Raw genomic sequence first — 15725 nt, forward strand, 5'->3', positions numbered from 1 at the left:
TTACGCAATATGTCTAAAAAGTGAAAACAGACGAGATGGTCACGGTTAGGCAGTCGTTAATCATAGAGTCTGCTGACAACGAGATTAAAACATCAACAAACACGTAAACAGCAGAATACTTTCAGTTTTCTTTTCGAGCGGAAATGACATCAAAAAAAGTTGCAATCAAATCTATTCTCTAATTTTTAGAGAGTGTTACTTCCTGTTCATCACTCAAAGGTCCTTTCCAAAAAAACACACGTGTTTCTGTTGTGGTTTTGTTGTTATTATCATAGTTTAGAGTCCAAGAAGCCTGTCCCACTCAGGCTTACAAATTCTTCGGCAACCATGAGGGAATCTCACTTCTCCACTTGTGAACGAAACTTTATTCTTCAATCCATTTCGAAGAAATTAGTAAGTATTTGTTTCCAAGCTTGTTAGCTGTATGTACACTGTGTGCGTGTAATTATATATATATATATATATATATATAGGCGATCTTTCGTATGTATATATATATGTGTGTGTGTGTGTATATATATATATATATATATATATATAGGCGATCTTTCGTATGTATATATGTTTGTATGTATATTTATATATATATATATGTGTGTGTGTGTGTGTGTATATATATATATAGGCGATCTTTCGTATGTATATATATATGTATGTGTGTATCTATCTATATATATATATATATAGGCGATCTTTCGTATGTATATATAATGTATGTGTGTATGTGGGTATGCTGTATTGCAGCATCAACACATATTTGTGTTTATATATCCTCGTTCACACGGTTCTAAATTCAAATAGGTTTTATGACTGCGATTCCTCACTTTTATGGTGCTAAATTCCAAATCGATCCTCCGGTCCTTTAATATGGCTCTATGTATGTATTTATGTTTATTTCGTTGTTGGTCAGTTGCCTAGAAGCTGGAGTTTCGCTAATTTTAGGTGCTTGTGTGACTACATCAACATCTAAAAACAAGTGGCAAAAGTATATTACATGCCATCATACTCGTTATTTCACTAGCGGCTGTGGGTTTCGCTAATTTTTTTTACCCCCGATTTAGGTGATTGTTTCGTTTATATATATATATATTTCAATTAGGAATTTTAGTTTCGTTAATTGATTTTTAAGGCGAACACACCCAGCAGTTTCTAGCGGGAATTTATCGAAGGTTCGGAAGTTAAATCGGCCCACAGCGAAACTCGAACACAGAACAGTAAAACAGTAAAGAATCGAATTAATTGGCATTTAGAAATCTTTTAGCGAAACTAAAATTCCTAGGTAAAAAATAACCCAAATTAAAGCAGATAAAACAAAAAGCGGCACTGTCATGATCAGCACCACCAATGACCACCACGCGTAATCCAAAGTTGGAATTAATCACCGCGATATTGCCATCGCCACCGCTACAACAGAAAATAGTATTAATTGGCTTAAGAGACATGGACTTTTAAATACCCCCAAAATATGCCCCTCGTATGGAGCTCGCATGATGGAAGTAGCCAAAAAGTTTTTTTTTCTAATTTGATAAATTCTACGGAAACAAACGAAGGTGGACGAGTGATAGAGAGATAGACAGACAGACAGACAGATAGATAGATAGCTCCGGCCAGTCAGTAGCCAAAGAAACAGATTTCAACTCAAACCAGCAGTAACATTCCTTGTTTAGATTTTTCTACTTTCGCTTCTGACAGCTAATACCATGACTGCCCAAAAAGCGAACCCTAGCTCCTACGGAAATAGACATAAATGCATACAGGACCGTATATACCAATTTCAATTTAATGCCGTAAAAAGCAATGATATACACACACACACACGAAATATATTTGAGCTATTTATCTATGAATGTCTGATTTATATAGTCTGTGGTAGACCAATTTGTTTAAACCCCGAAATAACAATAAACACACTGGGGGTATCAATCGCATAAATATCCTTGCGATTAGATATGATAACAAGCCAGCGGAGGAGACTAGGCAGTCGTCTGATTTGCTAGAAGTGGTAACCAAATCTTATATGATAGTCCTTGATAAAGCGAAACCTACTTTATCTCCTTGTGTAGGAGCATATTAGGTGTGTGTTTGTATGTGGCTGGTGTGATAAGAAGTTTGCTTCCCAACCAGATGGTTCCGAGTTCAGTCTCACTGCGTGGTACCTTGGGCAAGTGTCTTCTATATCCTCGGGCCGATTAAATCCTTGTGAGTGGATTTCGTACACGGAAACTGAAAGAAGCCCATGATATATATATTTACATGGTGTATGTATGTGTGTGTGTGTGTCCCAACCACTGCTTGACAACCGGTGATGCTGTGTTTACGTCCCCGTAAATTAGCTGTTCTGCAAAAGAGACCGATAAAGTAAGTACTGGGGTCGATTGATTCGACTAAAAATTCTTCAAGGCAGTGCCCCAGCTTGGCCGCAGTCTAATGACTGAAACATGTAAAAGTTAACATGAGTATGTGTATTCTTCTATTTACTTATATATCATTATCATCGTTTAACGTCCGCTTTCCATGCTAGCATGGGTTGGGCGATTTGACTGAGGACTGGTGAAAACCGGATGGTAACACCAGGCTCCAATCTAATTTGGCAGAGTTTCTACAGCTGGATGCCCTTCCTAATGCCAACCACTCAGAGAGTGTAGTGGGTGCTTTTACGTGTCACACGCTCGAAATGGTGTCTTTTATGTGTTACCCGCACAAGCCAGTCCAGGGGCACTGGCAACGATCTCACTCGAAAATCCTACGGGAGCCAGTCAGGCGGTACTGGCAACGGCCACGCTCAAAATGGTGCATCTCATGTGCCACCCGCACAAGAGCCAGTCCAGGGGCACTGGCAACGATCTTACTTGGCTTGCCGGGTCTTCTCACGCACAGCACATTTCCAAAGGTCTCGGTCAGTAGTCATCGCCTCGGTGAGGCCCAATGTACGAAGGTCTTGCCTCACCACCTCAGCCCAGGTCTTCCTGGGCCTACCTCTTCCACAGGTTCCCTCAACTGTTAGGGTGTGGCACTTTTTCACGCAGCTATTCTCATCCATTCTCACCACATGTCCATACCAGCGCAATCGTCTCTCTTGCACACCACAACTGATGCTTCTATTGTTCAGCTTTTCTCTCAAGATACTTACACTCTGACGGGTATTCACATTTACATTACACATCCAATGGAGCATACTGGCTTCACTCCTTGCGAGCTTGCGTATGTCCTCAGCAGTTACAGCCCATGTTTCACTGCCATGTAGCATGGCTGTTTGTACACATGCGTCATACAGTCTGCCTTTTACTCTGAGTGAGAATCCCTTTGTCGCCAGCAGGGGTAAGAGCTCTCTAAACTTTGCCCAGGCTATTCTTATTCTAGCAGCTACACTTTCAGCGCACCCACCCCCACTACTAACTTGGTCGCCCAGATAGCGGAAGCTATCGACTACCTCTAGTTTTTCACCCTGGAATGAGATAGAAGTTGTTTCCTGTTTGTTTACAGTCTTTATTGCACCTGAACATCTGCCACAAACAAAAACTAACTTCCTAGTTAACCTGCCTTTGATGTTGCTGCACCTCTTATGTGTCCATAGCTTGCACCGGGTACATCTTATAGAGGGTCTGAAAATATCAAACTTTTAGCCCTTTCTTCCAAAGGAAAAGGGAGTTGTGTTGTATATGAGTGGCTTTTATTTGGGTTATATACAATGTCCATTCTGTCCTACCTAATGTTATTTTAAGAATTTGATAGAGAAAATAAACCTCAGTGTCAGTTGATTTATCCTACTTTGTGTTGGTCTCAGCGAACATGTTTAAAAGCCTAAACATTTTTTTTAAAAAGCACTTAAAAAAAATCAATACTGATGTGTGAAATCAAATAAAATATTTGTGAAAATGTGTTCAAACCATCTATTAAAACAGAACCAAGCTAATAAATTAAAAAAAATATTTTTCCTTTTTCAACATTTTTTGGAGTTAAGTCACATATCTTGGAACTGATTACAAATGTAAGTTGAAGTATACCTGCATATATAATATTATGCAATTAGGTACTTAATTATATTCTAACAGTTTAAATATTATTTATAGAATGAATATATATATAAATTCTAGTTTTTCACTACATAAGTACATTCGACCTCTGACCTCTTCCTCCTCCTCCTCCTCCTCATGCTATTCTTGGCATGCTAAAGTAGTGCAGCATCAGCAATAGTAGCAGTTGCAGTGTAAAGTAATTGGTGAAGTAACTTTAAATAACAATAACAACAACATTACCAATACTGAGTAAAGCTGCTGATTGGTTCGATAGAGGAAGTCAAAGAGGAAATGAATACTTTGATGTTACCAATTGAATCGGACGGTGGAATTAAACTGTCTGTTGTTTAATATTGATATCTGCTTTAGGCACGTGGCCACACCTTCTGGGGAAGAGGAGTAGTTTATTGTATCAGTTGGTATGATAGAAACAGGCATGTGTGACTGCGTGGTTAAGAAATTTTCTTCCCAACCACTTGGTTTCAGGTTTTGTCCCATTCTGCAGCACCTTGGACGAGTGTCCTGTCCTCTTTTTGTACTCCAGGCACAAAGTCCGAAATTTTGGGGAAGTGTGGAGGGGAGTCGATTAGATTGACCCCAGTATGCAACTGGTACTCAATTTATTGACCCTGAAAGGATGAAAGTCGACTTCAGCAGAATTTGAACTCAGAATGTTGTGATGGACGTAATACTGCTAAGCATTCCGCCCGGCACGCTAATGTTTCTGCCAGCTCGCTGCCTTAGTATCCCGTCCTCTACTATAGCTCTGGCCTGACCCAAAGCTTTGTGGGTGGATTTGGTTGATAGAAACTGAAAGAAGGCGGCGAGCTGGCAGAAATGTTAGCACGCTGGACGAAATGCTTAGCGGTATTTCATCTGTCTTTACGTCCTGGGTTCAAATTCCGCCGAGGTTGACTTTGCCTTTCATCCCTTTCGGGGTCGATAAATTAAGTACCAGTTACACACTGGTGTCAATGTAATCGACTTAATCCCTTTGTCTGTCCTTGTTTGTACCCTCTATGTTTAGCCCCTTGTGGGCAATAAAGAAAGAAGAAACTGAAAGAAGCCAGTCACACACACACACATATGTAAACGCGTGTGCACACGCACATGCACACACGCACATACATGCACACATATATGACCACATGACGAACCAGATTATCAGGTGTTATTACGCATCACTGGTCACAGTGCAGTTTGCATCATTTTAGCCTTTGAGAGGCACCACCTTGCTGGCTAGGCAAGCAGGCCAACGTTCCCCCCTTATTGAATGATAGATTGGAACAATGCGAAGTGAAGTGTTTTGCTCAAGTGTGTCCATCCACTGCCCAAGGATGAAAGGCAAAGTCAGCCCTGGCAGCATATGAACTCAGAATGTGAAGACAGGCGAAACCACAAAGGGTTTACATAAAAGAAGAAAAAAATGTTATGGATAGTAGGAGTGGCTGTGTGGTAAGTAGCTTGCTTACCAACCACATCGTTCCAGGTTCAGTCCCACTGCGTAGCACCTTGGGCAAGTGTCTTCTGCTATAGCTTCGGGCCAACCAAAGCCTTATGAGTGGATTTGGTAGATGGAAACTGAAAGAAGCCCGTCGTATATATATATATATATATATATATATATATATATATATATATATATATATATATATATATATATGTATGTGTGTGTGTGTGTGTGTCTGTGTTTGCGTCCCTGTAACTTAGCAGTTCGGCATAAGAGACCGATAAAATAAATACTAGGCTTACAAAGAATAAGTCCTGGGGTTGATTTGCTCAACTAAAGGCAGTGCTCAATGTGGGGTTACATGAAATAATGGAAAAAAAATAACTGAATGTGACAACAAAATAATAATAATTCTTTCTATCGGTACAAGGCCTGAAATTTCGTGGGGTGGGTGTAAGGGAAGATAGTCAATTATATGAGCCCTAATACATAAGTGGTACTTATTTTAGTGACTCCTAAAAGGATGAAAGACAAAGTTTAACCACTGTGAAGTTTGAACTCAGAACATAAAGCTGGAAGAATTGCCATTAAGGATTTTGTCCTGGGTGGTAATGATCTACTATAATGATACTCTTGTGTTTTTCTCTGTCACAACATATGAATGAGAAAGGAAGGGGTGATGGCAAACTGGTAGTGGGAGTGTTTCAACTCTGTGAGTATATATGTGAATGTTTGTGTGTGTCTGTGCAGTGGAAGTGGGATGGTAAACATTCAACACTGAAAAGAAAAATCAAACACCATTTCAACTCTGTGTGAGTATATGTGTGTGCATGTACAAGGGAACTATGTGAATGTATGTGTAAACCAGTGTTCGTTCAGTAACAAACGATGATCAATGTCACATCTCAAAAGACAACCATTAGATAACATCGACAAGTGTATTAATTTGAATTACCATCCATATTTATATATAAAATACTACAATTAGCCATCATTTTTGATGGCATGGGGCCAGTTAGTTATAAATTAATTATGAAAATAGACATCACTATCATGTTAATGTCAAGTTTTCCATATCTACATGAATCAGAGGAAATTCATTGAGGTAGATTTTCCATGGATGGATGCTCCTCCTGTTACCTACATACACATACCAAATCTACTCCTAAGGCTTTAGTTGGTTGAGGACTATAAAAAAAAATTAAAAAATCACTTGCCTAAAGTGCCATGCAGTGGACTGAACCTTAAGCCTTGATAGGTACAAATCCAACTTCTTAAGCACTCTGCCATCTCTGCTCTTATTGAATCCAAAATCACATGTCAAACTTTATTTAAAAGACTCTGTATGTGTTTGTGTGCGTGTAGGACATTACTCTGCAGAATCAGTAGAGCGTCAAGACAAAATACCTTGTGATGCTTATTTAATTCCGGTACTTTATGTTTTGAGTTCAAATGCTGCCAGGATTAACTTGATTACTTTCCCCAGATCTTTCCAAACTTAATTTGATAAAAATTAAGTATTGCCAGTTTACAACAAGCGGGCTCGATAATAAATTGACTGTTTTCTCTTGAAATTGGTACTCCAGCTTGGCCACAGTCCAGTGACTGAAATCAACAAATGTGTGAGTAGTAGTAGTAGTAGTAGTAGGCATGTAATGTTGTGTGTTTATTTCCAATTGGAAACAGAATGGGTTTTGTTTTTCTACATTTGCCATTATTTTGTTTTCCAATAATTATGTTTTTATATCTCTCAAATGATTTTTTTTTCTTACTGCTACAATAATTGTATGTGTGTCTGTGTGTATACATATACATACATGCATGCATATATATATATATATTTGTGTGTGTGTATGTACATTCTTGTCATGATCATCCTAATTTTTCATTTGTTTTTCCATGCTGGCATGACCTGGGCAAATCACCAAGAGCTGAGTCAGCACACACACACACACACACATGTATATATATGGAAGAGGTGTATACTCTATGTATATGCATGCATATATATACATATGTGTATATAAATACACACACATGTATATATATATATATATATATATATATATATATATATACATATATATATACATATATATATATATATGGATGAGTGCCTTCAACCACAGCCAATCAAAACCTTGTGAGTGGACTTGGTAGAGTGGATTTGATAGATGTGCATGTGTGTGTGTGTTTCTGTGTGATGCTTCGTGGTTGAGTGGTTGGCGTTAGGAAGGGCATCCAGCTGTAGAAACTCTGCCAAATTTAGATTGGAGCCTGGTGTTGCCATCCGGTTTCACCAGTCCTCAGTCAAATTGTCCAACCCATGCTAGTATGGAAAGCGGACGTTAAACGATGATGATGATATGTGTGTGCGTGTGTGTGTGTGTGTATGTATGTATATCTACACACAAATTATGTCTTTTCGTTTATCTCTTACTTGTTTCAATCATTGGACTGCAGCCTAGTTGAATGAATTGACTCCAGTACTCTTTTTTTTAAAGCCTGGTACTTATTCTGTTGGTCTCTTGGTGTTGAACTGTTAATTTATGGAGGTGTAAACACACCAACACCGGTTGTCGAGCATTGGAGTAGGGACGGATACAAAGACACACACACATGCACATATGATGGGCTTCTTACAGTTTCCATCTACCAAATCCACCCACAAGGCTTTGGTCAACGTGAGGCTATAGTGGAAGACACTTGCTCATTGCCCAAGGTGTCACACAGTGGGACTGAATCTGGAACCATGTGGTTGGGAAGCCAGCTTCTTACCACACAGCCACGCCTCAGCCTATATATATATATATATATGTATGTATATATCATCATCATTGTTTAACGTCTGCCTTCCATACTGGCACGGGTGGGACAGTTTGACAGGAGCCAGCCAAGCAGAAGCCTGCACCAGATTCTGTGACTGTTTTGGCAAGATTTTTACAGCTGGATGCTCTTCCAAATGTCAACCACTTTACAGTGTCGACTGGATTCTTTTTAAGTGGCACCTGCACTGATATGCTCACCAATATATATATATATATATATGTATATATATATATATAGCCCACTTTCTATTAGCACCATTCGAGCATGGACATTGCCAGTACCGCCTGACTGACCTTCGTGCTGGTGGCACGTAAAAGCACCCACTACACTCTCGGAGTGGTTGGCGTTAGGAAGGGCATCCAGCTGTAGAAACTCTGCCAGATCAGATTGGAGCCTGGTGTAGCCATCTGGTTTCACCAGTCCTCAGTCAAATCGTCCAACCCATGCTAGCATGGAAAGCGGACGTTAAGCGATGATGATGATGATGATGATATATATATATATATATATATATATATGACTTCTAAATCCACAAGTTTTTTTATGCTCTCTCTGTTTATGGGTATCATATTTACAGAATAATTTGAAAGCTAAAGGGCTAACGTATTTTAACCCACTGTCCTTGTTTGAGGACAGTTGCATTTAGTTTATTTACTGCATTAAAGGTTAACTGGACGTAATACTGCTAAGCATTCCGCTCGGCGTGCTAACGTTTCTGCCAGCTCGCTGCCTTAGTATCCCGTCCTCTACTATAGCTCTGGCCTGACCCAAAGCTTTGTGGGTGGATTTGGTTGATAGAAACTGAAAGAAGCCCGTTACACACACACACATGTAAACGCACGTACACACACATATATGACCACACGACGAATCAGATTATCAGGTGTTATTACACATCACTGGTCACAGTGCAGTTTGCATCATTTTAGCCTTTGAGAGGCACCATCTTGCTGGCTAGGCAAGCAGGCCAACATTTCCCCCTTATTGAAAGATAGATTGGAACAATGCGAAGTGAAGTGTTTTGCTCAAGTGTGTCCATCCACTGCCCAAGGATGAAAGGCAAAGTTAGCCCTGGCAGCATATGAACTCAGAATGTGAAGACAGGCGAAACCACAAAGGGTTTACATAAAAGAAGAAAAAAATGTTATGGATAGTAGGAGTGGCTGTGGTAAGTAGCTTGCTTACCAACCACATTGTAACCTGGTTCAGTCCCACTGCGTGGCACCTTGGGCAAGTGTCTTCTACTATAGCCTCAGGCCGACCAAAGCCTTATGAGTGGATTTGGTAGATGAAAACTGAAAGAAGCCTGTCGTATATATATATATATATATATATATATATATATGTATGTGTGTGTGTGTCTGTGTTTGCGTCCCTGTAACTTAGCGGTTCGGCAAAAGAGACCGATAAAATAAATACTAGGCTTACAAAGAATAAGTCCTGGGGTTGATTTGCTCAACTAAAGGCGGTGCTCAATGTGGGGTTACATGAAATAATGGAAAAAAAATAACTGAATGTGACAACAAAATAATAATAATTCTTTCTATCGGTACAAGGCCTGAAATTTCGTGGGGTGGGTGTAAGGGAAGATAGTCAATTATATGAGCCCTAATACATAAGTGGTACTTATTTTAGTGACTCCTAAAAGGATGAAAGACAAAGTTTAACCACTGTGAAGTTTGAACTCAGAACATAAAGCTGGAAGAATTGCCATTAAGGATTTTGTCCTGGGTGGTAATGATCTACTATAATGATACTCTTGTGTTTTTCTCTGTCACAACATATGAATGAGAAAGGAAGGGGTGATGGCAAACTGGTAGTGGGAGTGTTTCAACTCTGTGAGTATATATGTGAATGTTTGTGTGTGTGTGCAGTGGAAGTGGGATGGTAAACATTCAACACTGAAAAGAAAAATCAAACACCATTTCAACTCTGTGTGAGTATATGTGTGTGCATGTACAAGGGAACTATGTGAATGTATGTTTATTATCCCTATTTATATAACTATCTTCAAAACTTTGACAGGGTTAACCTGGGTTAAAATGGGTTAATGTAGTCCTCAGGTAGGTTCGGTGTGACATGGAATGTAACAAAACTGGCTCCTTTGAATTACAGGTACAACTCATTTTTGCCAGCTGAGTGGACTGGAGCAACTCCATAAATAAAGTGTCTTGCTCAAGGACACAATGCACGACAAGGAATTGAACTCATAACCTTATAAACATTAGCTGAATACCTCAACCACGAAGCATCACATACACACACACACATATGCACATCTATCAAATCCACTCTACCAATTCCTTCTACCAAGTCCACTCACAAGGTTTTGATTGGCTGTGGTTGAAGGCACTCATCCAAGGTGTCACACAATGGGATCTAAAAATTGAAACCTTGTGCTTAGGAAGCAAGCTTCTGTACTACACAACCTTGCCTGCTATTATATGTGGTCTGATCAATAAGTATCCGGACTGTTACCATAGTGACAAAGCTAAAGCATGCAGAGTGAAGCCACTTGGCATTGCATGTGCACTAAGTTTTAACGTTCCAGCTCACTTCTGCTGTTTACAGCAGTGCTTGGAAGGAGGGTGTGTAGCATGTGATCAGCAAATTGGCCATGATAGAGAAACTTGAACAGAGAATCTGCATCAAATTTTTCAAAAGCTTGGTGATACCTGTTCAGGGGTCTACGCCAAGTTTTCAAAAAGTTTTAATTGTTCTTGACACAATCAAAGAGATCTTGTGCAACTGAAACCTGACTTGGCAGACACGTGTTTCATACCCAAATTTCCAGTGATAATAGACTAAACTGAACCGTAACTAATCTACACATCCTCTGATAACTCACAGATGGTGATTCGACAATTTCCCCCTCACAACATGCACACCTGCAATGTTTTTCTCCGTTCTGCTGGTTGCATGTCTTCCAGAACATTTGTCAATATTGACATTTTTTCAGCTATCTTGGAAACATAAACTGCTAGTACACTCGTGTGTACTCCTCTCCATACACTTTCTACAACTATGAGTACATATATTTACGTACTGAAAATCGAGATCGAGCGAGCTTTTGCCCTTTTGCTTGACGTAGGCGCAGGAGTGGCTGTGTGGTAAGTAGCTTGCTTACCAACCACATGGTTCCGGGTTCAGTCCCACTGCGTGGCACCTTGGGCAAGTGTCTTCTACTATAGCCTCTGGCCCGACCAAAGCCTTGTGAGTGGATTTGGTAGACGGAAACTGACAGAAGCCCGTCGTATATATGTATATGTATATATATATATATATATATGTGTGTGTTTGTGTGTCTGTGTTTGTCCCCTCAACATCGCTTGACAACCGATGCTGGTGTGTTTACGTCCCCGTAACTTAGCGATTTGGCAAAAGATAACCTATAGAATAAGTACTAGGCTTCCAAAGAATAAGTCCTGGGGTCGATTTGCTCGACTAAAGGCGGTGCTCCAGCATGGCCGCAGTCAAATGACTGAAACAAGTAAAAGAGTAAAAGAGTACTCGCTCTTTCTCTCTCTCTCTCTCCCTTTCTCCCTTTCTCTTTGTTCCCCTGTGCGTAATGGACACGCTAAAGAGTGTGAGGAATTAATGAGGGTGTGATAACAATGGAAGATCGATTTCTCTGTTGTTTGTTTGCTTCGTCATACAGTTATCAACCATCATCATCATCACCATCAATATTATTATGATTGTCAACATTGCCATCATCATCATCATCACCATCATCACTATCATCATTGTCAGTTTTATCACCCTCAGCATTGTCATGTTCAACACTCTCATGATCACCATCATCATCATCTTCACTGTCTTCATGTTCATCATCATCATCACCATCATCATCATCATCGTCTTCATGTTCATCATCATTATCATCATTTATATTATCATTTTTACTGTCATCATCATCATCATCATCATCATCATCATCATTATATACACTGTCTTTATGTTCATCATCATCACCATGAAATCATCATTACCGTCATCATCGTCATTGTCATCTTCTGCATCATTCTATGTTATTATCATCACCAATATTGTTACTCTGACTATCAAGACTAACAAGCACCGTTTCAAATGTCTTATTGATTGTTGTTGTTGTTGTTTTTTGTTTTTTTTGTCAGGGTAACTGTCACTATTTGTTAGAATTGGTAGCTTGACTTACTGAGTTTCTCGGGTAGAAGTGTACAGGTGGAGAAGTAGTGATTCTCTTACTGATAATAATAATAATAATAATAATATTAATAGGCGCAGGAGTGGCTGTGTGGTAAGTAGCTTGCTTACCAACCACATGGTTCCGGGTTCATTCCCACTGCGTGGCACCTTGGGCAAGTGTCTTCTACTATAGTCTCGAGCCGACCAAAGCCTTGTGAGTGGATTTGGTAGACGGAAACTGAAAGAAGCCCATCGTATATATGTATATATATGTATATGTATATGTATGTGTGTGTATATGTTTGTGTGTCTGTGTTTGTCCCCCCCAACTTCGCTTGACAACCAATGCTGGTGTGTTTACGTCCCCGTAACTTAGCGGCAAAAGAGAACCGATAGAATAAGTACTGGGCTTACAAAGAGTAAGTCCTGGGGTCGATTTGCTCGACTAAAAAGGCGGTGCTCCAGCATGGCCGCAGTCAAATGACTGAAACAAGTAAAAGAGAGAATAATGATGCTGATGATGATTTCTAACATATGTGCAGATATGACTGTGATGTTTAGAAGTTTACTTCTCAGTCATATGGTTTCAGGTTCAACCTCGCTGCCCAGCATCTTAGGCAAGTGTCTACCTGGGGTGACCAAAGTCTCAAGAATTGATTTGGTTGACAGAGACTGAAAGAAGCCCTGCCCTTATTCTGTTCTTCTGCTCCTTTCACTTCTCCTCACCTTGTACAAGGTGGTATTGATAAGTTCCTGGACTAAGTTATGTTTAATAAAGAATAACTTATTTACCTAAGTTTTAACTTCATCTCCTTCGAAATGGTCACCTCGTGCTGCAATACACTGGCTGCTGTGTTCCTTTCACTTTTGGAATCTGGCCAGGAAGTCTTTTTCCATAAGGGAATTGAGGACCTTCTGCAATTCGCTCATGATCTTGACAACGGTGTTAAAATGGCAACCTTTGAGCTGCATTTTCATCTTGGGGAAGAGATGGGAGTCTGCTGGTGCTAAATCTGGTGAATAGGGTGGGCGCAGAAGTGATACCATGTTGTTTTTGGTGAGAAACTCATGAATGAGTAGAGCTTGGTGACAAGGTGCATTGTCGTGAAGAATCCAGTTCTTCGTGGATGTTAAGATTGCCTGCACAGACTCATACGACAGACCAATAACATCAGCAACATCATTGATTGTTCTCTGACGATCCTCATGCACAAGCTGATGAATTTTCTCCTCATTTCCGGTGGGGTGACACTCGTGACAGGTCTTCTAGATCACTCATTGTCTTCCAGGGATGTTCTTCCAAGACGACCTACCCTCTACAACAGAGTTGATATCCCGAAACCATCTTGGTAATGCTTGCCCATGAAGGGTGCTGGTGCTGGAGCCACATAAAAATCACTCAAGCTGATGCCATTTAAAAAGCACCCAATAAACTCTCTAAAGTAGTTGGTTTTAGGAAGGGTATCCAGCTGTAGAAATCAAGCTAAAACAGATGACTGGAACCTGATGCAACTCTTGGGCTTACCAGCTCCTGTTAAACCGTCCAACCCATGCCAGCATGGAAAGCATGTTAAATGATGATACCCTTCTTTATTTAAGATGGTATCTGTATGATTTGAGGAAAATATGTTGCTATTTCTAGCAGGTTGAGTGACCCCATAGAGGCTTTCATGCTAGCTCAGTGGCTGTACTGTTTCTTTTAATTTCTTTACATAGACACAGGTCCTCAAATTTCTAGATGAGGACAAGAGAAGTTGAGACATTAAAGCTTTATCTTAACTTAAGAGTAAAGAAATAACTCCAACCAGGCGTGAGAACTGGGTCTTGAACTCCTCCTGCTGGAAGCTTACTGCCATTTTGTGATTTGTGATTGAAAGGCTTTCGTCATTGATAGCGGGATAACATATATATATATATATATATATATATATATATATATATATATACTCTTTTTACTCTTTTAATTGTTTCAGTCATTTGACTGCGGCCATGCTGGAGCACCGCCTTTAGTCGAGCAAATCGACCCCAGAACTTATTCTTTGGAAGCCTAGTACTTATTCTATCGGTCTCTTTTGCTGAACCACTAAGTAACGGGGACGTGAACACGCCACCATCGGTTGTCAAGCGATGTTGGGGGGGGGGACAAACATATACACACACATACATACATACATATAAGAGTATGAAGACCGGGAAAGCCCCCGGCCCATCAGGAATCACTGCAGAGATGCTCAAAATATCTGGCAGTGTTGGCTATAGCCTAGTCACCCGTATTACGAACCAGGTGATACACGAAGGAGTCATACCCTATGACTGGTGTAGCAGCATCATAGTCAACTGCTACAAAGGTAAAGGGGACGCTTTAGATACAAATAATTACAGAGGCATCAAGCTGTTAGATCAGGTTATGAAAGTTACAGAGAGGGTCATAGCCCAACTAATTAGGGAGCGAATCAATTTAGATGAGATGCAGTTTGGGTTCGTGCCAGGTAAAAGCACTACTGATGCCTTATTTCTAGTGAGACAGTTGCAAGAGAAATACCTAGCCAAGGATAAACCTCTGTACCTGGCTTTCGTTGACATGGAGAAAGCCTTTGACAGGGTCCCCCGATCCCTTATCTGGTGGTCAATAAGGAAACTTGGGATAGAAGAATGGCTAGTGAGAGCTGTGCGAGCCATGTACAGAGATGCGGCCAGTAAGGTGAGGGTTGGAAATGAGTACAGCAATGAATTCCGGGTAGAGGTAGGGGTCCACCAAGGTTCCGTCCTCAGCCCCCTATTATTTACCATAGTCCTCCAGGCAATCACAGAGGAGTTCAAGACAGGTTGCCCCTGGGAGCTCCTCTATGCTGATGACCTTGCCCTAATTGCGGAGTCACTATCAGAACTAGAGGAGAAGTTTCAGGTGTGGAAGCAAGGTCTAGAACTGAAGGGCCTTAGAGTCAACCTAGCTAAAACCAAAATCCTAATAAGTAGGAAGGTAGATAAAACACAAACCCCTTCAGGTAGATGGCCCTGCTCAGTATGTAGAAAAGGAGTAGGTAGTAACTCTATAAGATGTACCCGGTGCAAGCTATGGACACATAAGAGGTGCAGCAACATCAAAGGCAGGTTAACTAGCAAGTTAGTTTTTGTTTGTGGCAGATGTTCAGGTGCAATAAAGACTGCAAACAAACAGGAAACAACTTCTATCTCATTCCAGGGTGAAAAACTAGAGGTAGTCGATAGCTTCCGCTATCTGGGCGACCAAGTTAGTAGTGGGG

At 40.3% G+C, this 15725-nt stretch overlaps 1 protein-coding gene across 2 annotated transcripts in view; it reads left to right on the forward strand.

Annotated features, from left to right (window-relative positions):
• Window positions 1-208: 208 nt before the first annotated feature.
• The window catches only part of LOC106872890 (exosome complex component RRP45-like), a 53600-nt gene continuing 38083 nt past the window's right edge, over window positions 209-15725 (forward strand). For both annotated transcript variants that reach the window (XM_089354962.1, XM_089354963.1), the window contains exon 1: window positions 209-393. In XM_089354962.1, coding sequence (XP_089211088.1) covers window positions 328-393 — 66 coding nt within the window. In that variant the 5' untranslated portion in view covers window positions 209-327. The remainder of the gene's footprint in view (window positions 394-15725) is intronic.

Source organism: Octopus bimaculoides, chromosome 7 (genome assembly GCF_046866305.1).
Source record: "Octopus bimaculoides isolate indiv1 chromosome 7, ASM4686630v1, whole genome shotgun sequence".
Taxonomy (NCBI): Eukaryota; Metazoa; Mollusca; class Cephalopoda; order Octopoda; family Octopodidae; genus Octopus; species Octopus bimaculoides.